We start from the raw sequence: 24,117 nt of genomic DNA on the forward strand, positions 1-24,117 counted from the left end.
GACCTCAGGCTAGGCAAAAGTATAAGCATATAACACCAAAAACATAAGCAACAAAAGAAAATACAGATAAATTGGACTTCATCAAAATTAAAAACTTTTGTGCTTCAAATGATACGATGAAGACCCAGGCACATAGCTCATTGCCCGTAGTCCCAGCGCTTTGGGAGGCTGAGGCAGGAGAATCGCTTGAGCCCAGGAGTTCAAGGTTGCAGTAAGCTATGATGGCACCACTGCACTCCAGCTTGGGTGACAGAGCAAGACCCTTACTCTAAAAATAAAAATTAAAAAAAAAAAAAAAAAAGATAATGATGAAGAAAAAAGACAACCCACAGATTGGTAGAAAATATCTGTAAATCATATATACTGATAAAGGCTTTTATACAGAATATATGAAGAACTCAATAACTCAACAATAAAAAGTCAAATAACTCAATTTTAAAATGGGCAAAGGATTTGAATAGATGTTTCTCCAAAGAACATACACGAATGGCCAATAAGCACATGAAAAGATGCTCAGCATCACTAATCATTAAGGAACTGCAAATCAAAACCACAATGAGACTCCATTTCACACCCACTAGGATGGCAACAATCAAAAAGATAGATTAGATAGTAACAAGTGTTTGCAAGGATATGGAGAAACTGGAATTCTCATACGCTGCTGGTGGGAATGTAAAATAGCACAGTCACTTTGAAAAATAGCTGACAGTTCCTCAAAAAGTTAAACACGGAGTAACCATATGGCCCAACAATCTCTCTCCAAGGTATATACCGAAGAGATATGAAAACATACACCTATACAAAAACTTATAAATATGCATAGCATCATTATTCATAATAGCCAAAAAGTGGAAACTCAAATTTGTCGATCAACTGACAAATGGATAAACAAAATATCCATACACTGGAATATATATTGAGTCATAAAAAGGAATGTGACACACACCACAAGATGGATGAGCCTTGAAAACATGACACTAAGTGAAAGAAGCCAGACACAACAGGCCACATAGTATATGCTTCTATTTGTATGAAATGTCCAGAATAGGCAAATCTATAGAGACAGAAAGTAGATTAGTGGTTGCCTAGGGCTGAAGGGATTGGGGAGAAATGAGGTGTGGCTACTAGGAGTATGGGGTTTCTTTTAGGGGTGATGAAAATGTTCTGGAATTTGACAGCAGTGATGGTTTGCACAACTCAGCAAATATAAGAACCAATATTGTTCAATAAGAATCATTGAATAGTACACTTGAAATGGGCAGACTGATAAGTGAGCTATATCTCAATCAATAAAGATGTTTTTAAAAAATCAACATGTGTGTTTATGTGTCATACATAAAAACTAACCTATCGTCTGCATACTGCTTGACAAGTTGCTTAATTAATCTCTCCTGAGCTTCAGTTTACTCGCTTGTAAAATGGGAACAATAAAAAACCTCTACCTTACAGTTCCTACAAAGGTAAAGGCCTTAACTTAGCACGATGCTTGACACCACCATAAGTGCTAAGAGTTAGCTCTTAATATCATATGCCCACACTGTGTAGTTTCACATAAGCTGTCATTTTCTTCCTAAAAGGGATTTGTTCACATTCCCTTACACTTGATAGTGGGGCTTAGGATCTTTAACTAATGGTATTAGTGCAGAGAGCACGGCTTTCAGAATTTAATTAGAAATCACTTTGAAACTGATCATTTAGGTTCTTCCTTTAAGTTTCTTCAGCCAAGAGCTGTATCAAAATTAAAACACCCATCCCTTTTTAACTATGAGTGTCCCAAAGACCACAAGAAATGAGATTTCTACACATCTCCTTCCTATTTGGTAACTGAAGCCCACGACTTTTCTTGCTCAAAAGCCTTCTTTACCATCTTGGAGAGAAGGCTGCAGACCAGGCAACCAAGCCCCACTCCAGCTTCCTCACTGGCCTTGGGTGAGTTATCAACCCCCTCGGTACTTAGCACACAGTAAGGGCTTCCCAAACTACCACTGTCCTCTTTCGGGGCCCTCCAGCTAACTAGCCCCTCTTTCTCTCAACAGAGTCGACCACCCTCACTCCTCTTCACTCTCAGATGCCCTGGTCCTCTGCGGCTGTGGCCCCCCACTCCAAGTCAGGTGGGAAAAGGTATTTAGAAGCAGGTTTCCTAAGCTGAGCTGAAATCCCAATGGTGGGGGGGGGAAGCACTCTGGGAGCAGGCTCCAGGCTGCTCATCTTGGACACTCAGCCCCTGGCTCATGCGCAGACCTCCAGCCAATGGGGACCCACTTAAACATGTGCCCCGTGGCCTCTGCTGGCCTGCCCCAGGCTGGAGTGAGAACCCCAGGTGGCGTCAGGCTCCAGGTGTTGCCACTGCTCGGAATGTCCTCTTCCTCTTGCCTGCGTGCTGTGCTTTCACTTGCTGGCTTCCTATGGTAGGTTGGGGTTGGCTCTAGAGGCAGGCCTCATAGGCCACCCCCCACCTCACTCTGTCCCAGGGGGTTCCCTCCCCTGTCTACGGTGAACTGACTCACCACTGCATGCACCGGCTTAAGTGTTCAGTCATTTTCCCAGCGTCAGTAAGAAGGCCAAAGGAGTTTAACAGACCTCTCTAGCTAAGTGACAAATGACATAACCAGAGCACAAACAGTTTCAATTTCAACAACCAACTTCAAGGCCTCACCGAACATGAAAGAGCTGATGGGTTAAGAGGCACTTTATTAAATGCCTCTGCTGAGCAAATGAAGACCTGAAACAATCTCTTGGTTGGCAAAGTGACACAAACACTGGCTATCAGCATGGCTGTGGGGATGGGCTGGTTCACGCACATTGAGAAACACGTGCTTATCCTCTTCATGGGATAAACTTGATTCTTTTTGTGCTGCTGTTCCTGGAGCAAAATAAAAATCTTACAGCTATCAGTGTGCATGCTTTGAGTCTCAATTGCGTGACAGCAGAAACTCACTGGCAAACAAAACATTAAGGGCCACAGCCTGCACTATGGCTGGGGTGACAGCAACTTTTTGTTTTTAATTGTGCAACCACTACGTGTTCCTTGCAGAAAAATTGGAACATACATAAAAGAAGTGTGATTCCCAGGTTTATAAATGATTATAATAGTAATAGCAGCAGCTGCTCCCATGGCCGTGTGCCTGCACTTTCGGGTCCACTGTCTTCCTTATTTATTCTCCACAATCCTCAAATGGAGGCATTTTTACTCAAAGATGTGTGGTGGAAGGGTTAAGAATATAGGATTTGGACAGAGTCCAACTTTGCAGGTTGCAATCCTATCTCAGCCACTGGCTATGCACACAAGTGACCCTTTCTTCACCTTGGTTTCCTCACCTGTAAGATGGGAATCATAGTAGCACTCACCCCAGAGGACTGGTGTGACAATTAAATCATTAAATCTCTAAGACTGCACATAATACGCTTCAGTACAGCGCCTGGTCAAATACTAATCATTTGGTGTTACTCTCCCCCTTTATACCGAGGAAGACACAATTCCGAGGGGATAAGTAACATGCCCTAGCTCACAAGTTAATCAGCGTTACTGCTGACCATTAAACCCAACTGCCCTGGTGCCACAGAGGTGAGCGGCTATTTCATAATCAACAGAGGATCTCAGTAAATGTGAGTGCAACAAAATATTTCCTGCCCTGTATTTTTTTTTTTTTTTTTTGATACAGAGTCTCACTCTGTTGCCCCGGCTAGAGTGCCCCGACATCAGCCTAGCTCACAGCAACCTCAAACTCCTGGGCTTAAGTGATCCTGCTGCCTCAGCCTCCCGAATAGCTTGGGACTACAGGCATGCACCACCATGCCTGGCCAATTAATTTCTTTCTATTTTTAGTAGAGAAGGGGGTCTCGCTCTTGCTCAGGCTGGTTTCGAACTCCTGACCTTTAGCGATCTACCCGCCTCGGCCTCTCAGAGTGCTAGGATTACAGGCATGAGCCTCCGCGCCCGGCCCTGCCCCATATTTTAATGACATCAATTATCCACTTTTGACCCTGAACTAGTTACATAATCTGCAGGGCTGTAGTCCCAGCTACTAGGGAGGCTGAGGCAGAAGGATTGCTTGAGCCCAGGAGTTTGAGGTTGCTGCCAGCTAGGCTGACGCCTCGGCACTCTATCCTGGACAGCAGAGTGAGACTCTGTCTCAAAAACAAACAAAAAACCCCCACAAAGATATAGAATTTCAAGACAGTGACGGCAAAACATTAAACCAAATATGGGGCCCTTTCAAGCAACTGCACAGGTCACATATGTGGTCACAAATGTTAAGCTTCCAAAATCAAGACGTTCTTTATGAATACATTTCACCTGTCTCTTTCTCAGAGGGAACTGGTATACCGTGAGATGATCCAAAGTATTAATAACAACTAATAAAGTCAAAACCGAATAATTAGCAAGTATAAATATTCTTCCCTGACCTCCTGTCAAGGGCATTAAGGACCAATTTACTCTAGGAAAATCTGCTGCAAAATTATACTCCCCTAATCACGAATGCCCTTAATGTTTTCAAGGTGAGAGGCACAAAGAACTCTTAATGAACACTTCTATCACAGCTTGCAGGAAAAAGAGATACCTCAACTATGTCACACTTTAGATTATCTATCAAGACTTCCTTTATTCTTGTCTTATCAAACATTTAAACTCCTTTTTTCACCTCCAATGAAAAGACAGCCTGCTGTTTTCAGAAATCGGTATTGAAAGAGCAGGTATTATTGTTTAATGATGATGAAACTCTCTGTCAAATAGGATTTTCATTCTGTGACTTTCATTATACTTTCTCTCGACATTTCACAAGCTGGGCAGCCACAGCACTGAGGAAGTGGCAGATGCAAAAAGCAGCAGACACATAAAAACCAGAACTAGTTATTTTCATTTTGAAAGTGTCCCAGGTGAGCCTTAGAGACAGAGCTAAGAGTAAAATGGAGGATTTCCTCTGAGCCACGTCTAGTCATAGAAAGGGAATTAAATTATCAGGTATACTGGAATGCCGAATGGTGAATCATTTAGTCTGGGGACATGTGTCATATCTCCTTAACTCTTAAGTAGTTGCCCTGTCATCTAATTAAGGAAAATGACTCTGTCTCAAAAAAAAAAAAAAAAAAGACTCTCGCTTTGTTGCCCAGGCTAGTGTGAGTGCCGTGGCGTCAGCCTAGCTCACAGCAACCTCAAACTCCTGGGCTCGAGCGATCCTTCTGCCTCAGCCTCCCGAGTAGCTGGGACTACAGGCATGCGCCACCATGCCCGGCTAATTTTTTATATATATATCAGTTGGCCAATTAGTTTCTTTTCTATTTATAGTAGAGACGGGGTCTCGCTCTTGCTCAGGCTGGTTTTGAACTCCTGACCTTGAGCAATCCGCCCGCCTCGGCCTCCCAGAGAGCTAGGATTACAGGCGTGAGCCACCGGCCCCAGGAAAATGACTCTTAACAAAAGTTTTTATCCTGCCTGGAATTCTTTTTATTTTTTTGAGACAAGGTTTCACACTGTTGCCCAGGTTAGAGTACAGTGGCAGCATCATAACTCACTACAATCTCAAACCCTGGGCTTAAGTGATCCTCCTGCCGCAGCCTCTGGAGTAGCTGGAAGTACAGGTGTGCATGACCAGGGCAGGCTAGTTTTCCTATTTTTTGTAGAGACAGGGTCTCACTGGGTGGCTCAGGCTAGTCTCAAACTCCAGGCCTCAAGAGATCTTCCTGCCTCAGCTTCTGAAAGTGCTAGGATTACAGGTGTGAACCACTACACCTAAAGTGGTTATGCCTAAAGTTTCTTGACAATTATAGGGTCAATTTTGAGCCATTCAAAAACCAGGTCTTTAACAGGCTGGATAAAACAAACGAAACCAACAAAAACAATTATACCAGATTTGAGGTGTAATTATAAATCCTTATCCTAGCTGCTAAGTTTGTTAGCTTGTAACTTGAGGGCATCGATACCTCCCAGAATTATTGGGATTCTTTTAAAGTAGGGTTTCTCAACTGCTTTGGGGAACAGATAATTCTTTATTATGCACTGTAGGATGCTGAGTAGCATCCCTGGCCTCTACCCACTCCCAGTAGCACCCACTCCCCACGTGGAACAACCAAAAATGTCTCCATACATTGCCAAATGTGTGTGTGTTGGGGGGAAGGGGAGCAAAATCACCTCCAACTGAGAACCATTGCTTTAAAGAGACAGCAATAGGGCCGGGCGCGGTGGCTCATGCCTGTAATCCTAGCACTCTGGGAGGCTGAGGCAGGCGGATTGCTCCAGGTCAGGAGTTCGAACCCAGCAAGAGCGAGACTCCGTCTCTACTATAAATAGAAAGAAATTAATTGGCCAACTCATATATAGAAAGAATTAGCCAGGCATGGTGGCGCATGCCTGTAGTCCCAGCTACTTGGGAGGCTGAGGCAGGAGGATTGCTTGAGCCCAGGAGTTTGAGGTTGCTGTGAGCTAGGCTGACGCCACAGCACTCACTCTAGCCTGGGCAACAAAGCGAGACTCTGTCTCAAAAATAAATCAACAAATAAAAATAAAGAGACAGCAATAAATAAAAGACAAAGAATCATTCACAAGGCTTTTGCAGTAAAAAAAGAAAAGATAGAAAATAAGGGGGAAAAAAAGACAAAGAATCAAAGCACTTAAAAACAGGAAGGGATTTTAAGGAGTTGGAGTACCAGTGATATTCTCGAACTTTACTATGTATCAGCCTCTCTGAGCAGCTTGTTAAAATGCTGATTCCTGGGCTTCACCCCAGACCTATCAATATAGTCAAGTACTGGTTTTGCCCACATCAGTAAACATCCTCATTCTACAGATAAGTTTATATGGCCCAGAGAGGGAAAACGCCTTGCCCAAGGTCACAGGGCGAGTTGGAACCTACACTCCAAACCAACCAAGCCCTTCCTTACAGCCAGGAGGAGTGTGTGCTGTCCTTAAGTCGTCGAGCCCAGAGCGGAAGACAGCACTCTGGGGACAGGTAGCCTCAGTTAAAACCCCGACTTCGTATTTATTAGCTGGGTCGTCCTCGCACGAGGCTCGTAACCCCTCTGGGCCTCAGTTTCCTTCTCCTGCAAGTGTAATCATATAATAGCCCCTACCTCCCGGCGTCACTAGAACGGTTAAGACAGAAGAAGTACAAAATGCCCCGGGCACGGTAAGCACTCAATACACGTCCTATTATTGTTCCTGTCCCACGACTGCAGAGGTGAAGGGGCCTGGCGGCTCCGGCGGCAGAGGACTGGAAATGGACTCAGAAAAGCGAAACGACCCCCGACTGCCCCGGTCCCCGCCCGGGACCGACCTCCGCCCGCCCCGCCCCTCACCTGGTCCCGCAGCTCCTTCTCCAGCTGCCGGTAGTCGTTGTTCCACACCAGGAGGTGCAGCGGGAAGTGGCTGCTGGCGTCGCAGGCCGAGGACATGTCGAGGAGGCCGCAGCCGGGCCCTCGCCGCCCGCCTGCCAGAAACCTCGGCCCCGGCAGGGTCTCCGGCGCCGGCCCGCCCGCCCGGCGGCCGGCGAGCGAGAGAACGAGGCGAGCGAGCTAGCGAGGGGCGCGGGGCGCGGCCGGACGGCCCAGCGGGCAGGGTGCGGGGCGCGCGGGAAGTCCGGGGTCGCGGGCCGGCTGCGGGAGCGGGTCGGCCGCGCCCACCCCGCGCCCCGCCGCGCTCCCGCCCGCGCTGACAGCTCGCGAACCGACTCTCGCCGCCCGAACTGCCCCACACCGGGAAGTGCGCGGAGCGAACCAGCGCGCCCGCGGCGGGAGGAGGCGAGGCCCCGGCCCCGGCCCGGCCCGGAGCCCGCCCGGCCCCGCCCGCCGCCGCCTCACACCCGGAGACCCGGCGGAACCCGCAGGCCAGAGCTGCAGCTCTTCCCGCGGCCGAGGATCTCGACGTGGAAAGCTCCGTCTGCCTGTCGCCGGCTCCATTCCCCCTGCTCCGGCCACCCCAAGTGGTTCGGCCCACAACTGGGCCTCTTCCATTGGCCCCGCAGTCAGGGGGTGACAACAAGGGCCGGGACCAAACCATTCCAGCTACTGACTCCCCGGCTGCCTTTTTGGATCAGGGCAGATCTTTCTACGATTGGTCAGAAGCCATTTTGGAAGCGGGCAACACCAAACAATTTTAAAGAAGGAACTCTTAAGTCCTGGAAAAGTGACTTCCAATATAGTATTTGCATAGCAAGGGGATAGTTATTAATATAGCTCAGGATTTCTCAGCCTCGACACTTTTTTTTTGAGACAGTCTCGCTTTGTTGCCCAGGCTAGAGTGAGTGCCATGGCATCAGCCTAGCTCACAGCAACCTCAGACTCCTGGGCTCAAGCGATCCTCCTGCGTCAGCCTCCCGAGTAGCTGTGACCACAGGCATGCGCCACCATGCCCGGCTAATTTTTTCTATATATATTAGTTGGCCAATTAATTTCTTTCTATTTATAGTAGAGACGGGTCTCCCTCTTGCTCAGGCTGGTTTCGAACTCCTGACCTGGAGCAATCCGCCCGCCTTGGCCTCCCAGAGTGCTAGGATTACAGGCGCGAGCCACCGCCCCGGCCGCCTCTGCACATTTTGAACCATCTAATTCCTTGTGTGAGGGCTGTCCATTGCTTTGTAGGATGTTGAGCAGTGTCCCTGGTTTCTCTACCCAGTCAATGTCAGAAACACTGCCCAAAACATATCTCCAGACATTGCCAAATGTCCTCGTGGGGAGAAAAATCCACCCCAGTTGAGAGCCACTGTTCTGTCTGAACTCCAAACTGGGTTATGACTCAGGTTCTGGCTGAAAGGACTAATATGTAAGACCCAGATTGGACCACAGTGTGCAAATATGAAGTTCATCCTTTGAGTTTCAACCTCAGGCACTATGCTTCCTTGACCCAATGAAGAATCAAGTCATCTTACAGCAGCTACTCATCCACTTGAGCTTTTTGCTGCTGCTTCAGCTCAGCTGTTCACAACTAGACCACATAGCTGGGAGAAGTTATTCAGCTCATCCTGAAAACATTCGTTCTGCCTTCTCAGCTTTTGCATATCCAACTTTTCAGATGCCTGCAACAACAGCTGTTCAAGAATCCTGGCCTAATTCATTCACCACACGTGTGGAGCCCAGAAGATCTGTGAGTTTTGGAATCAAAACAGGATGGCACCCAGAGGCTGTAACTATGGAATGTGTGGGAATTATGTGGTTATTTTCACATCACACATTTATCACAAGAGGGAGATGGACCCAAGAACAGTGCTTCTGAGGCCTCTTCCAGCACTTATTCTTTCAAATGACTTGTGCAACTTAATATTCTTCCTCTTCATGATCCAATGTTTATCGAACATCTCTTCTATCTCATTCGTTTGAAAACTCCGTGATGGCAGGGACCACATCTGTTTTGTTTACTAAGATACCTAAACTCAAAGTCCTACTGGCCCACAATACTACTAGCCTACAATAGGCATCTAATAGTTGCTGAATGGAGATCATAGTTGTGTTTACATGTAACACACACAGTAAGTATTCATTAGTATTAGGGTCACATCTGTTTTCTCCTTCACACTGATTAACCTAATTTCATTGTGTTTATTTCACACCACCCTGTAAATTAGGTTAGCTATTCTTATTCTCAAATCCCAGGTATATGAAAAAATAATAATTAGAAAATAATGGTAATATTAATAATTACAGGAGCTACTGTTTATTGAAGGCTTACTACAGAGCAGGCATTGCACATTTTCCCATAACTTATTCCATTTGTCTTTAGCCAGATAGTAGATATTTAGCTTTGTTGGTCACATACAAGTTTTGTGGTATATTCTTCTTCCTCTTTCTTTCCCTCCCTCTCTTCTTCTTCTTGCAACACTTTAAAAATGTAAAAATCATTCTTATGTAGCAGGCCACACAAAAACAAATCATGGACTAGAGGCAAGCAACACGTTATTTTCATTTGAAGATGAGATTAAAAGTGAAGCCTGAAGGAATTATCTAATATATTTTTACTTTACTTATGTTATTGTACATCTACCCTAGTAGAATATAAGCTTCACAAGGACCGGAAATGTGCCTTCTTTGCTCACTATTCTTTTTCCAGGGTCTGCAACAGTGTGTGGAACATGGTAGGGGCTCTATAAATATTTGTTGAATAAAGGAATGAATGAAAGAACTTGACTTAACCACTGATTGCCTCAGGGACGTTGTGGCTGCAGCATTCTGGTCATAGATTTTTTTTTTTTTTTTTTTGAGACAGAGTCTCGCTTGTTGACCAGGCTAGAGTGAGTGCCCTGGCGTCAGCCTAGCTCACAGCAACCTCAAACTCCTGGGCTCAAGCAATCCTTCTGCCTCAGCCTCCCGAGTAGCTGGGACTACAGGCATGTGCCACCATGCCCGACTAATTTTATATATATATTAGTTGGCCAATGAATTTCTTTCTATTTATAGTAGAGACGGGGTCTTGCTCTTGCTCAGGCTGGTTTCGAAGGTCTTGCTCTTGCTCAGGCTGGTTTCAAACTCCTGACCTTGAGCAATCCGCCCGCCTCAGCCTCCCAGAGTGCTAGGATTACAGGCGTGAGCCACCGCGCCCGGCTTGGTCATAGATTTTGCTGGTATCAGTGCTGGGACGAGGGGAGCCTCTGCCAGAGAGAGAGACCCAAATTCAAGGTTTTAAGGTAGGTCAGAGGATGCTGGGCCAGTCTCTTGCCCTCACTCAAGATGGTGACCGGGCAGCCTGCCCTTTCCGGTCACGTGACCTGACAGTCGCAGAAGGGTACCTCCCCGCGCGTGCGTGCTGCGCCAAGGCTGCGAGGCACTGAGGAAAGAAGCGCCGCCGCCAGCGCCGCCGCTGGGACCCGTTAGAGCGGAAGCGTCGCCGCCGCTCCCTTCGCGGTCCCGGGGCCTCTGGTTCCCGGCAGGTGGGAGGCGGGAGCCATGTCGAAACGGCTCCGGAGCAGCGAGGTGTGCGCTGACTGCAGCGGGCCGGGTGAGTCGCACCGGCCAGGCCCGCTCCCCTCTGCTCTCCTGGCCCGGACCCCTGCCCCGGGGCCGCCCCCTCGGGTCGGGCGGGTTCCCGTAGCCGAGCGCCGCCACCCGCGGCTGGGGTTGCAGCGAAGGGAGTCCCCGGGCGGCCTTGGGGCGGGACCCGTCCCGGGCCTGTCAGAGCCGGGCGGGCAGGGGGCCGCCACCCTCCCGTCCCGGCTCGGCCCTCCCTTCCCTCGCGTACCCTCCGTCCCAAGCTGGCTAGGGAGGCGGCGGGGGCCGGGAACGTTCCCCTGACAGGAAGGGGCTTGGGCAATGCACAGGAAGGCCGATTACAGAAGTAAAATGCGAACGTCCTCCCGGCTGCAGCCCCCGGAGGCTGCAGGTGTCACTTTCCACCGAACCCCCGCCCCGCCTGGGGGCCCTGCCCATGGTGAGCGATACTCCCTGAGACTCTCCAGACTGCCCGGTAGAGGATTTCCCCGCTCCTGACATCCCGACAGCTCTCTACTGGGAAGAATCTCCGGGAGGTCCGGGTGCTCCAGCGAACACTTGGGCAGTGCGTGTCTCAAGTCTGGCAATTAAAACGGCTTGGGTTCAAACCAGATTTTGCCTATGGGTGACCTTGGGCTGGTGACTTCACTTGGTCTTGATTTCCTCATTTTTTCTATGGGGATAATCGGGAGTACCACGCTAAGTCGTTAGGAAGATTCAGTGAAAATTCTTAGGATCATCTCATCTAAGTTTTTTTCTTCTTTTTTTTTGTATTACGTTATCTAGTATAGAATCCTAGCAGTCCTTTAAAGCTAGGTTTGACTATTTTATTTTATTTTTTATTTATTTTATTTATTTATTTATTTATTTATTTTGAGACAGAGTCTCATTCTGTTGTCTGGGCAAGTGCCATGGTGTCAGCCTTGTTTACAGCAACCTCCAACTCCTGGCTCAAGCGATCCTCCTGCCTCAGCCTCCGGAGTAGCTGGGAACTACAGGCGCTGGCTACCACACCTGACTAATTTTTTTTCTATTTTTAGTAAAGACGAGATCTCGCTCTGGCTCAGGCTGGTTTCGAACTCCTTAGCTCCAGCCATCCTCCCACCTCTGCCTCTCATGGTGCTAGGATTACAGATGTGAGCCACCTTGCCTGGCTGGGTTGACTGTGTTAATCATACGTTAATTACAGTTTAAACAAACACAAAATCACTGGCAAAATGAGCATAGAGGGGCAAAAACCATTCCTCCATAGTAATGTCTGAACATTCATACATTGTATTTGGGTTTAGAGATCAATTCTGGTTTAGCAATTGGAACTAGATTGAGAGTTCTCTAGATAGAGATTATATGCTCTTTTAGGTGTTGGGTTTATCTGCTTGGAGTTTGAAGTTATAGAGAGGTAACATGGCTTCCTTGGCACAATAGCGTCCAATAAACAATCTTAATTAAGTCATTGAACACCAGTGGCCTTGCAACTGTTCTGTTCTTCATCTTGTCATTTGGAAGTGAAGACGGATTTTAGATAGTGCTGTTGTGATAACTCAAGTCTTATGTAGTTATTTCATGGCCTGTATAGTGCAGGTGGTGTTACCAGTTTCCTTTGAAGATAGGGAAGGGGGTGATGGAGGAGTTTAAAAAGAAGAGTTTTATAAACCAAGTTAGTGTGTCTTATACAAACTCCATCGTTTTCTCTAAAAATGTTATTTGTTCCACTTCCTTATTTTCTTGTCTGTTTTTAGTTGAACTTTCTGTGATCTGTTTGATTCACGTGTGTCTAGCTTCTAACTTCCTCTTGGATTGCATATTCTTAACTTCTCCATGGAGGTATGGGGCAAAGGAAAACTGTTTCTCCATTGCCACCCTAAATACTATCTTGCACTTTTGTGGCATTTCACGCATTTCAGGACATTTTCTCTTCCATTGTATTGTTTTAGTTGTTGTCTCCTAGCCTAATCTGCAGAGACTTGAGTCATTTCCTTCCTGTTTTCAATATAATTAGGCTACCTTGAAATGTTCTTTGAACTTGAGCAGCTCGTGCTCAAAATTTGTGCTGCTTTTTCTGCAAAGCCCTAGTGAAAGAATTACCTGTAGGGTTAGGGACCCCTTTGAATGCTAAAGCCATCTCCTCAGAAAATGCACATGTACTTACTCTTTCACCCTGAATTTATGTCAGATTTCTCAGGGGGAGTCACAGACATCTTTTGCAGTCTGTTTGCAGTGTTCATGGATCCCTGGAATAAAGCATCTAGATAAATTTGAAGGGTTTCACCCACCCTCATTCATACAAACTCAATATTTATTTTATTATGTTGTTAACTTTCTAATATTTTTACCATGGGATTCTGATCCATGATGTTAAAGTAATTAATTGAGAACCTCTCTTAATATGTGTTAATTCCTTGCTGTCTTATTCCTGTTTAATTTCCTCCAAGAATACCGTCAAGACTGTCTTTCTTTGTCATTAATGGTAGAACCATACTGTAGAAAGCAATGCTGTTATGTATCAGTGTAGGAACCCTTCATCTTGATGTTTCCAATCTTTGCTTTTTAGAATGGTATAGTAGTACTGAAGAGAGTTATACTTTATTCAGTTATTTCGTTTCTGTTTTATTTCATGGCAAACATTTAACCATTATCACATCTTCTTAAATATTTTATGTGCTTCTTTAAAAAAACAAATCTAGGCCGGGCACGGTGGCTCATGCCTGTAATCCTAGCACTCTGGGAGGCCGAGGCGGGCGGATTGCTCGAGGTCAGGAGTTTGAAACCAGCCTGAGCAACAGCGAGACCCTGTCTCTACTATAAATAGAAAGAAATTAATTGGCCAAATAATATATATAGAAAAAATTAGCTGGGCATGGTGGCGCATGCCTGTAGTCCCAGCTACTCGGGAGGCTGAGGCAGAAGGATCGCTTGAGCCCAGGAGTTTGAGGTTGCTGTGAGCTAGGCTGATGCCATGGCACTCACTCTAGCCTGGGAAACAAAGCGAGACTCTGTCTCAAAAAAAAAACAAAAACAAAAAACAAATCTAGCTCATTTTAAATACATCATATTCTGAGTTCAGCTACCTGAAAACTCCGCTGAGATTTCCACTATAGTGGTACAGTGTTCCCATGAAACATTCAATGTTTTGAGTATTTCCAATCAAAGACTTTTTCCAGTGATTGTGAATTTCAGTAGGCTCTTGAAAATATCTGAATACTTAGAAAACAATTTAGAAAAGATATGACAGCTGACATTACTGAGCACTTACTATATGAAAGGTACTTTACTTTTTATAGTCTTAGGATGTTGTTATTCCCATCACCCACAGAAGTGGCAGAGTTGGGGTGCAAACCTTGGACTGCCTGTCTCCAGAGCCAACCCTCTTAACCACCATGCTCTCTGGCTCCCAGAATTTGTCTTTCATCAAAATTCCATAACTTTTCATTTTATGGTTTAAAGAGTTTGAATAAACTGTTTAAAATGGTAAAGATGGTGTACATGCATTGTAGAGATTTTTATAGACATTGAAGAATTTTAAAATGTAAACCAGGCAGCCTGAGTGGCACCTTTTGTCACTCCTTTGTGAGTCTGAAATGTAGGTTTTTCTCTATTTGGAGTTTCTAAGTGCTCAGTTTACTTACCCCTATCCATCCTGTTTACCAAATATGAATTATTCCTTATTTCAAAGGATGTCTAATGAAGTTCTGTGACTTCAAAGGAAAAAAGTATTATATAAAACATGCACTAAAAATATTACTCATTTTTATATTACATCTTTGCCTCTGTGAAGCCACTGTTATTACAACTTCTTTTCTTTCAAATCAGTCACAGGACTGGACTCGATAGTTTATCTGAAACAACTGATAGATACCATAGAACATTTCCTAGAAGAGGCCAGCTTTCCGTGTCCTCAGAGCCATAAGCAGCTGAGCAGTTTTTTAGTTCTGTCACTTGAAGCTTTCTGCTAAGCGTATAGGCGTGTTGATTTGTAGCAGTGGATTTTGGCAGCAGTGTTTTCACCATTTACTTCAGATAAAGCTATGTGGTTAATTCACTGTCAAAATTTATCTTGCTGTTTGTGGAAATGGATTCGAAATGATTCATTTGTGCCCTCTCAATTTGCTTCTCTTACATTGAATGAGCATGTGTCTCATGTGTCTGAGATGGTAGAGCCACATTAGAGCTACGAATTGTGGCCCTGAAGCAGAAAGAAGGTAACTGGTTATTTGCAGCTTCAGCTCATATTTTTAGTCTCAGTTAACATCGTACTTAATCAGCCAAGGTAGGTAGTATCATCAGACAAGATCTCAGCTTGATATGTTGACAAGCATACTAAAACAATAAAAATGTCTTGTTTTTCTGAAAAATCAAACTTCAGTTGTCTTTTGCCATCTGGCAGTGTAACAACCAACCGGTATCCTTGCCACTGAGATTTCATTCTCTTTCCAGATCCTTCCTGGGCATCAGTAAATAGGGGAACTTTTATATGTGATGAGTGCTGCAGTGTCCATCGGAGTCTAGGACGCCATATCTCCCAAGTAAGGCATCTTAAACACACACCATGGCCTCCCACACTGCTTCAGGTAAAGGATAAGAATTCTTCTCACCGTTTATAATTTATGTTTTAGCAACTAAAGTTTCTCCGGCTATACTTCTTAAATCTTACAAAATTGTTTGAATCATGATTGAATAAAGGTGCTGTGCCCTTCAATGCTATGTACAAGTGTTATCTGTATTGAATTAATCATTTAAGGTTTTTGTTCCCCCTCGTAACATAAATCTTGTCCCAAAAGCTCAACTTTATATAGATAGATAGATAGTGATTCAAATGTCTTAGTAATGTTGCACTGCCAACTTTCTGGACTGTCACCAGCCATTGTTTTTAAATAGTCCATCATTTCCATGTACCATGATGACTGTTTCCAAAAGCTACTGAATGAGAAACTTTCCGTTAATGTACTTATTTCTGATTACCTGCTAATACTTTCAGAAAATATTTTCCTGCTTTGATAGAAGCTTGGACTGGGATTCCTTAGAAATTTCTGGAACATCTTAAGTTTTCTTAAAGCTCCTGCTGCTAGTCAGAAAGACCGAATCAAGTTAATGTGTTTTGATTGCATGCCTAACACTCTGTATAACAGAGTTAAATGGGCTCTCTGTTTTATTTTGTGTCCAATGTCAAGTTACCTGTACTTCTATTTTGGGGTACGTATTCTTCAGATTCTCTTGGAATTCAGGATTAAGCATGCATTTTGCCTTCATTTGTCTTGAGTGCATACTTCACTAAATCTGTGGCAGCTGCACAACATGTCCCTTAAACTTGTTAGCATGATCCAAGGGACCAGAACAAGTGGGTTTGGATCACTGATGTGAAAATATCTCCACTAATGTAAAAAACAGATGGGGCTGTTTTAGGAGTCGTGCTTTGAAATGAAATTAGGAGATATGATTTATTAATAACTTTTGCTTAGACATTTCTAACAGCTCATTTTCATGTGAAAGTAGGTGTTTACTGCTTTCAGGTCTGTCTGCATTTACATAGCCAGATTACATTATAGAATCTGAATAGAGTCCAGAAATGAGTAGTTTAAAGTGCCAGGGTTAACTCTTAAAGCAACAATTCCCAAATTCCCAAAGTGTGGTACATGAACCACCAGTGGTACTCCAGACAGATGTAGGTAATACTCAGATATTTATTTTAATGGTTATGTTATTTTAATGTGTATAAGAAAACTACAGCACATCAAACTATAACTGTTAATAAAAGTTTTAAAAAGTGGATTTAAAGAAAAATATTAAGTTGAATAGACAGTATAAGGGTTATTAGGATTCTTGAAAATAGTATTTGATCAGGCTTGGGAAACACTGCCCTGAAGTGTCAAAGTACTTTTCTTTAATAATCTATAAGAACAATGCAATCAAACCCATTTAGGCATTTAGCTATCCTGCTGGTCAAAGCCTGAATCCTGTATAAGGATCATCTTTTTTTGAAATCAGAAAATAATGTTATTGAGTGATATCCCAAGCATCTTAGTGTTTGTAATGGGCTTTGTTTTCCTGGTTAGGTTACTGATTCCCATTGAATATTTTTGGAAAGAAATTAAAATATGTTTTCCCACTGCTTGGTTTTAGATGGTTGAAACATTGTATAATAACGGTGCTAATTCTATATGGGAGCATTCTTTGCTGGACCCTGCCTCTATTATGAGCGGAAGACGTAAAGCTAATCCACAGGATAAAGTACAGTGAGTGGAATGTTTATAAATACTTTTATTTCTTCATAACAAGTGGGGCCCAGTGACAGGAGTGCAGCTATTTTTGATCAGCCTCCTCAAGGGCAGCACAGGAGGTGGTTACCCCCATTGTGCATTGGGCTCTTTGCTGTCAGAGATGTAGAATGAGGCGGGGCAGGCCCATCTGTTTTGCTCGGTTACCCAGCAGGAGTAAATGGTTTCTCCAGGCTGTACCAACCAAGGCTTGGAGGCTGTACATGTAATCAGATTTAAACTTAGTTACTCAAACAAGAGGCCGTCAGACCAGAAATCTGGGTTCTGGGCCACCAGTCTGCCAGATGCCTCACCTATGAGATGGGACTAAATGCCACTTCCTCCCAGGTTGTTAGGACAATTCAGAAAATTACACAGAGAAGAAAGATACTATAAAAAGTAGATATTCTGCAGTCCTAGCCATTATAATGCCTAATGTATGTTTTCAGACTTGAGGTCTTTAAATACTACTAAAACTGACTTGAGCGTTGTTCATTTTATTCTTCAGTAGGGGATGTGGGTCACTTCCTCTTCTTTTCACAGTACAAAGAATGGGGAATGTCGCATCTGAACTGCAAGTGAACTGTTTTGTTTTTGTTTTCAAACCAGTCCTAATAAAGCGGAATTCATCAGAGCCAAGTATCAGATGTTAGCGTTTGTCCATCGCTTGCCCTGCCGGGATGATGATAGTGTGACTGCCAAAGATCTTAGTAAGGTGGGTCACACCTTCTAAAACCCCTCAAAGAGCTGGCCAAGACAGCATGTTGTTTTACTTGAAAAAAAATATAAAAGTAGAAAGAAAAACAAAAACTCATCTGTATATTAAGTAATAACAGCTTTTTTTGCTATTGGTTTTCTCTTTTATCTTAATGCGAATGGCAGCTGTTCATGTCAGTAGGGGTATAAGGACAAAAAGGAAAAATAAGTATCTAGAAAACTATTTGCATTTTTCAAATATGGTTTTTTTTTTTTTTTTTTTTTTTTTGAGACAGAGTCTCACTTTGTTGCCCAGGCTAGAGTGAGTGCCATGGCGTCAGCCTAGCTCACAGCAACCTCAAACTCCTGGCTCAAGCAATCCTCGTGCCTCAGCCTCCCAAGTAGCTGGGACTACAGGCATTCGCCACCATTCCCGGCTAATTTTTTGTATATATATTAGTTGGCCAATTAATTTCTTTCTATTTATAGTAGAGACGGGGTCTCGCTCTTGCTCAGGCTGGTTTCGAACTCCTGACCTCGAACAATCCGCCCACCTCGGCCTCCCAGAGAGCTAGGATTACAGGCGTGAGCCACCGCGCCCGGCCTCAAATATGGTTTTTAAATTGTATTTCAATCATCTCAGAATTTGTTTCTAAAAGGGAATAAAAAGTTTGTTTCTAATAAAGACTAGAAAAAGTACCAAAGGAAGAGGGCTAACTTTTTTTTCAGGTTTCCAGGCTGCAGACTGAGTTGAATCTTCAGAAAGCAATGTGTGACTTAAAGTTATAGTGCACAGAATGGTTTATCATACTTGTAATATGAGTAGATGGATTTCTTTGTGGGCCTTACGTGTTTTTGAGAGATGCCATAAGAAATGAGCATATAATTTCAAAGCACTGCTTTTGACAAATGCTCACTCACACAGAGGATGGGCACTCACAATTCAGAATTTTAAATTGTACATAGATATGTATATAATTGTTGCTTCCATTAATTAATAAGACCAGGTATGGTGGCTCACGCCTATAATCCTAGCACTTTGGGAGGCCGAGGTCGGAGGATCACTTGAGCTAAAGAGTTGGAGACCAGCCTGGGCAAGAGCGAGACTCCGTCTCTATTAAGAAAATAAAAATAAAATAAAAATTTAAATTTAAAAAAAAGAAGAAGGCCGGGCGGGGTGGCTCACGCCTGTAATCTTAGCACTCTGGGAGGCCGAGGTGGGCAGATTGCTCGAGGTCAGGAGTTCAAAACCAGCCTCAGCAAGAGCGAGACCCCGTCTCTACTATAAATACAAAGAAATTAATTGGCCAACTAATATATATAGAAAAAATTAACCGGGCTTATGTCTGTAGTTCCAGCTACTCGGGAGGCTGAGGCAGAAGGATTGCTTAAGCCCAGGAGTTTGAGGTTGCTGTGAGCTAGGGTGACGCCATGGCACTCACTCCAGCCTGGACAACAAAGCGAGACTCTGTCTCAAAATAAATAAAATAAAATAAAATAAAATAAAATAAAGAATGAATGAATAAGAAAACTTGGTATGCAGTAGGTTTTTTTAACCAAAATTTAAAAAAATAATAGCCAGACACAGTGGTGCACATCTTATAGTCCCATCTACTTGGGAGGCTGAGGTGGGAGGACCACTTGAGCCCAGGAGTCCAGCATAGGCAACATAGTGAAACCCTATCTCTTTTTTTTTTTGTTGGAGACTGTAAGAAAGGGAGTCCCGGGTCTGTTCCGTCCAAATACTGTCGAGGCAAGAGACAGATCCACAGGACCACCGAATGTGCTGCCAAAACCCCCATCTCTTAAGGAAAATAAAAGCTATATTAAAAAATTAATCAAAATAAGACTTAAGTGAGCAGAGTGGCGCAGTGGAAGCATGCTGGGCCCATAAAATAAGATTTAAATGTAGATGTTAGAGTAGATTTTTCCATTCCTATAATAAGGGTTATTGCATCTTGGACAATTCTAGATTAGACTTGAAGGAAGGCAGCTCGTCTTCTAAATGTATAAGAGCTTTTCCACAGTAGTACAGAATTTGGTACGTCACAGGCCTAGTCCCCTGAAAGTATCATGTACAGGCCAAGAAAAGTATGGTGGAGAGACTATGGTATAAGGCAGAATGTTATAGCTTACACAGTGTAGAATTTGAAATCCCAAAGCTCTAGGTTCAGTTACAGCAACTAACAATAATATTCTTTGTTATATCATTGAATCCTTACAGTAGCCCTGTGAATGGGTAGCATTATTATCAGTGTTTTCAAGATGAGGAAACTGAGGTTCAGATTGCTTCAAGGACTTTCTCAAGGTCACATGGCTTCAGGGAGGTATGGTTGGAAATTCAAGTCTGTCAGGCTTCAGAGCCATGTGCAACCACCTCGTACAGTACTGCCTGTCACTCAAGTTCTGGTTGTGCCACTTACTTGGACAAGTCGTGCATTGGGGCAGGTCAGCCTTTACAGCCCTAGTTTGTTTATCAGTAAAATGGGCCTGACCCCGCCTTGCAGCCCACGTGCGGTTGTGACCAGCAAAGGAGAGACTGCTCCAGCCACCTTACTGAGCCAAATAAAAATTATATGTTGCCAGTGTAAAATGGTCTGCCAGCTGCCTTAATACTTCTTTGTTTATACTTCTAACAAATACTCCTTTTTTGTTTGTTTTTTTCAGCAACTCCATTCAAGTGTGAGAACGGGGAATCTTGAAACCTGTTTGAGACTATTATCTTTAGGAGCACAAGCCAACTTCTTTCATCCTGTAAGAAAACATGAATAGATTCAGATATTAAAGTGAAACTAAGTGAGTTATGTTCATGTAGGCTTTAGTTTATTTAATTTGCTTTTTTATTTTTGTCTACTTTTCTATTAATGATTCTCAGGAGAAAGGAAATACCCCACTCCATGTTGCCTCCAAAGCAGGACAGATTTTACAGGCTGAATTATTGGCAGTATACGGAGCAGACCCAGGCACACAAGATTCCAGTGGAAAAACTCCTGTTGATTACGCAAGGTGAGAGTCCTACGTTCTTGCTACCTGTCTCTGTTTAGAATTTTTTATGTTGTGTATAATTCTTTTTTTTTTTTTTTTTGAGACAGTTTTACTTTGTTGCCCAGGCTAGTGTGAGTGCCGTGGCATCAGCCTAGCTCACAGCAACCTCAAACTCCTGGGCTCAAGCAATCCTTTTTCCTCAGCCTCCTGAGTAGCTGGGACTACAGGCTTGTGCCACCATGCCTGGCTAATTTTTTCTATATATATTAATTGGCCAATTAATTTCTCTCTATTTATAGTAGAGACAGGGTCTCTTGCTCAGGCTGGTTTCGAACTCCTGACCTCGAGCAATCCGCCCGCCTAGGCCTCCCAGAGTGCTAGGATTACAGGCGAGAGCCACTGCGCCCGGCCTGGGTATAATTCATTGTTACATAGCTAAATTGTATATGATTAACATTTAATCTGGCCAGGCACAGTGGCTCATACCTGTAATCTCAACACTTTGGGAGGCTGAGGCGGGAGGATCACTTGAGCTCAGGAGTTTGAGACCAGCCTGAGCAAGAGTGAGACCCTGTTTCAAAAAAAAAAAGAAAAAAACAAACATTTAACCTCTTTAAAAGTAAGCTCAGCCTGACAAAGTCAGGAAAGGTAGAATCACAAACCAGTGTACTTAGTTAGCTTCTAATTTTTTACTTGATCCTTTATGTCAGAGTCCAAATCAAATATCAAGAATTACAGGCTGGGTGTGGTAGCTCACGCCTCTAATCCTAGCCTCTAGGAGGCCAAGGCGGGTGGATCGCTCAAGATCAGGAGTTCAAAACCAGCCTGAGCAAGAGCGAGACCCTGTCTCTACTAAAAATAGAAAGAAATTAATTGACCAACTAAAAATATATATACAAGCCGGGCGCGGTGGCTCACGCCTGTAATCCTAGCTCTCTGGGAGGCTGAGGCGGGTGGATTGCTCGAGGTAGGGAGTTCGAAACCAGCCTGAGCAAGAGCGAGACCCCGTCTCTACTATAAATAGAAAGAAACTAATTGGCCAACTAATATATATTAAAAAAAATTAGCCGGGCATGGTGGCTCATGCCTGTAGTCCCAGCTACTCGGGAGGCTGAGGCAGGAGGATCGCATGAGCCCAGGAGTTTGAGGTTGCTGTGAGCTAGGCTGACGCCATGGCACTCACTCTAGCCTAGGCAACAAAGCGAGACTCTGTCTCAAAAAAAAATAAAAAATAAAAAATAAAAAAATAAAAATATATATACAAAAAATTAGCCGGGCATGGTGGCGCATGCCTGTAGTCCCAGCTACTCAGGAGGCTGAGGCAGCAGGATTGCTTGAGCCCAGGAGTTTGAGGTTGCTGTAAGCTAGGCTGATACCACGGCACTCTAGCTCGGGCAACAGAGTAAGACTCTGTCTCAAAAAAAAAAAAGAATTACAGAACCCACTCTTCTGTTTTTTAATACTCTTAGTCTTTGCTTGAACCTAAAAGCAAAGCTATGAATAGACATGTGATTAAACAAGTATAGTGAGATATTAACTGTAAGTTTTAGGTAGTGGACATCTGAGTGCTCACTGTAAAATCTTTAAAATTTTCTTTATTGAAAATTTTCACTATGAAATACTGGAAAAATAAGTAAATCCGTAAGTTAGTGTTGCATATCATTTAAATGACTGAAGATCAGTCATCTTTCCTTCTTTTTCCAAATTACTTTTATTAACTGTGAAGTACTGTTCCACAGAGGATAAAATGGGTCAAATGACGAAACTTGGTTGTTTGGAAAAGATGCTTCATAAATGCCTGAAAGAGTTAAATGAGGCAAGATTATATGTGATGCATTGCCAAAATGGACAGGTGGTCTTAAAAAGCATAGATAGAGTTTCTTCATTGTGGCCCAAATCATTAAGAAATTTCTTTAGTTGGTGTTTGATGAGTGAGTTGAATTTGAACGTGTGGAGGAGGAGCAAAAGCTCTGTAGGTGCGAGGAAAGACACAGTCAAGTTCTGGAGGCAGGGATGGACAGAGCATACTCAGCACAGCAGGAGACCTGACCGGAGAGAGCAGAGTGTGTCAGGAATAACAACAGGAATGCCGTATTTCATGAGATCTAAGCCTATGTCGACTGTACAGGGTAACATGATTTTACATAGCACTAAAAAAGAAAAAAAAATTCAGCCAATTAAATTATGATGTATTGTCAATTATTGGATATTTCCTGACTTTGCAGATGTTAAAAAATGAAGGAAAAAAAGATGTGCATCTTAAAAACCAAAGCTATGTGGTAGGTTGGAGGGTATTATGTAGTGACTTGACCAGTGGGCAAAGAAACTGGCTGAAACTAGGATTGGATCTTGGAAGAGGAAGAGAACCCTCAATGATGCTTACCGTCACTTACCTTGGAATTTCTCATTTGTACCTTGCATGTAGTAATCTCTCCATGTAATAATTTATTTATATGCCTTTTACTAAAAGGATTCAGAGCAGCTTAAATATTTATTTGATGAATGAAGAAAGGCAAACTTAATATTCTCTGTTACAGAAATTGAAGGAAAAAAAGAGGTAAAAGTAGCTGCAGGTGTGAGCTGTTCATTAGGCTGGTCTGTCCCTGATTTGAGGCGCTGATTTGAGAGAGTTACCGTACTCTCTCATCCAGAGTCAGACTGGCTGTACCCGAATACAGCCTTCTTCAAAATATTGATGCCTGGGCCCATCCCATCCTTACTGATTCAGAATTTCCAAGGGTGGGGCCTGGACATTGTGTTTTTCTAGAAACGCTTTAGTTAATTTTTAAGAACTTATACCCTAAACCATTTATTAATTTTATTTTCTCACCTCATTCAGTGAGGTTGTGCTTTATCCTTCTCATAACTCTTTGAATTCCTCATTAAATATTCTATTTTGTACATTTGTAACAGAAAGGGAGTAGCTCAGATGGTGAAAACAGTTTATGAAGGTGGGTGGGACTCAAAGTCGACTTCAATCTACCTTACACAAAAAGGCTGATTATTCTAAAAAATCATGTTTGATAAACTGCTCAGGTGTCTCGGGAGACGTCTTTGTACCTTTCTGTCCTGAAGCCAGTGAGTGGCAAGCACTATAAACGGTGCTTTGTTTTCTCTTGGCAGGCAAGGAGGGCACCAGGAGCTGGCAGAACGCCTCGTGGAAATACAGTACGAACTGACGGACAGACTAGCCTTCTATCTCTGTGGCAGGAAACCAGGTGAGTGAAGGGACAGCAACTGCTCCACACCTCTAGTCAGGAAGGTTCTGGAAAAA

At 43.7% G+C, this 24,117-nt stretch overlaps 2 protein-coding genes across 11 annotated transcripts in view; one reads left to right on the forward strand and one right to left on the reverse strand.

The window, feature by feature from the left end:
- Window positions 1-7,703, reverse strand: part of ANKRD13A (ankyrin repeat domain 13A) — a 33,295-nt gene extending 25,592 nt beyond the window's left edge. The window contains exon 1 of the mRNA XM_012756619.2: window positions 7,294-7,703. Coding sequence (XP_012612073.1) covers window positions 7,294-7,389 — 96 coding nt within the window. The 5' untranslated portion in view covers window positions 7,390-7,703. The remainder of the gene's footprint in view (window positions 1-7,293) is intronic.
- A 3,021-nt stretch (window positions 7,704-10,724) lies between these two features.
- GIT2 (GIT ArfGAP 2) overlaps window positions 10,725-24,117 on the forward strand; it is a 48,994-nt gene continuing 35,601 nt past the window's right edge. For all 10 annotated transcript variants that reach the window (XR_012914259.1, XM_012756598.2, XM_012756602.2 and 7 more), the window contains exons 1-7: window positions 10,725-10,921; window positions 15,346-15,479; window positions 17,029-17,141; window positions 17,772-17,877; window positions 20,526-20,612; window positions 20,734-20,864; window positions 23,967-24,061. Coding sequence is in view for 9 of the 10 variants with exons in the window: in XM_012756598.2 (XP_012612052.2) it covers window positions 10,870-10,921; window positions 15,346-15,479; window positions 17,029-17,141; window positions 17,772-17,877; window positions 20,526-20,612; window positions 20,734-20,864; window positions 23,967-24,061 (718 nt within the window). In the remaining variant the exon portion in view is untranslated. The remainder of the gene's footprint in view (window positions 10,922-15,345; window positions 15,480-17,028; window positions 17,142-17,771; window positions 17,878-20,525; window positions 20,613-20,733; window positions 20,865-23,966; window positions 24,062-24,117) is intronic.

The sequence above is a fragment of the Microcebus murinus genome, chromosome 22, assembly GCF_040939455.1.
Source record: "Microcebus murinus isolate Inina chromosome 22, M.murinus_Inina_mat1.0, whole genome shotgun sequence".
Lineage (NCBI taxonomy): Eukaryota > Metazoa > Chordata > Mammalia > Primates > Cheirogaleidae > Microcebus > Microcebus murinus.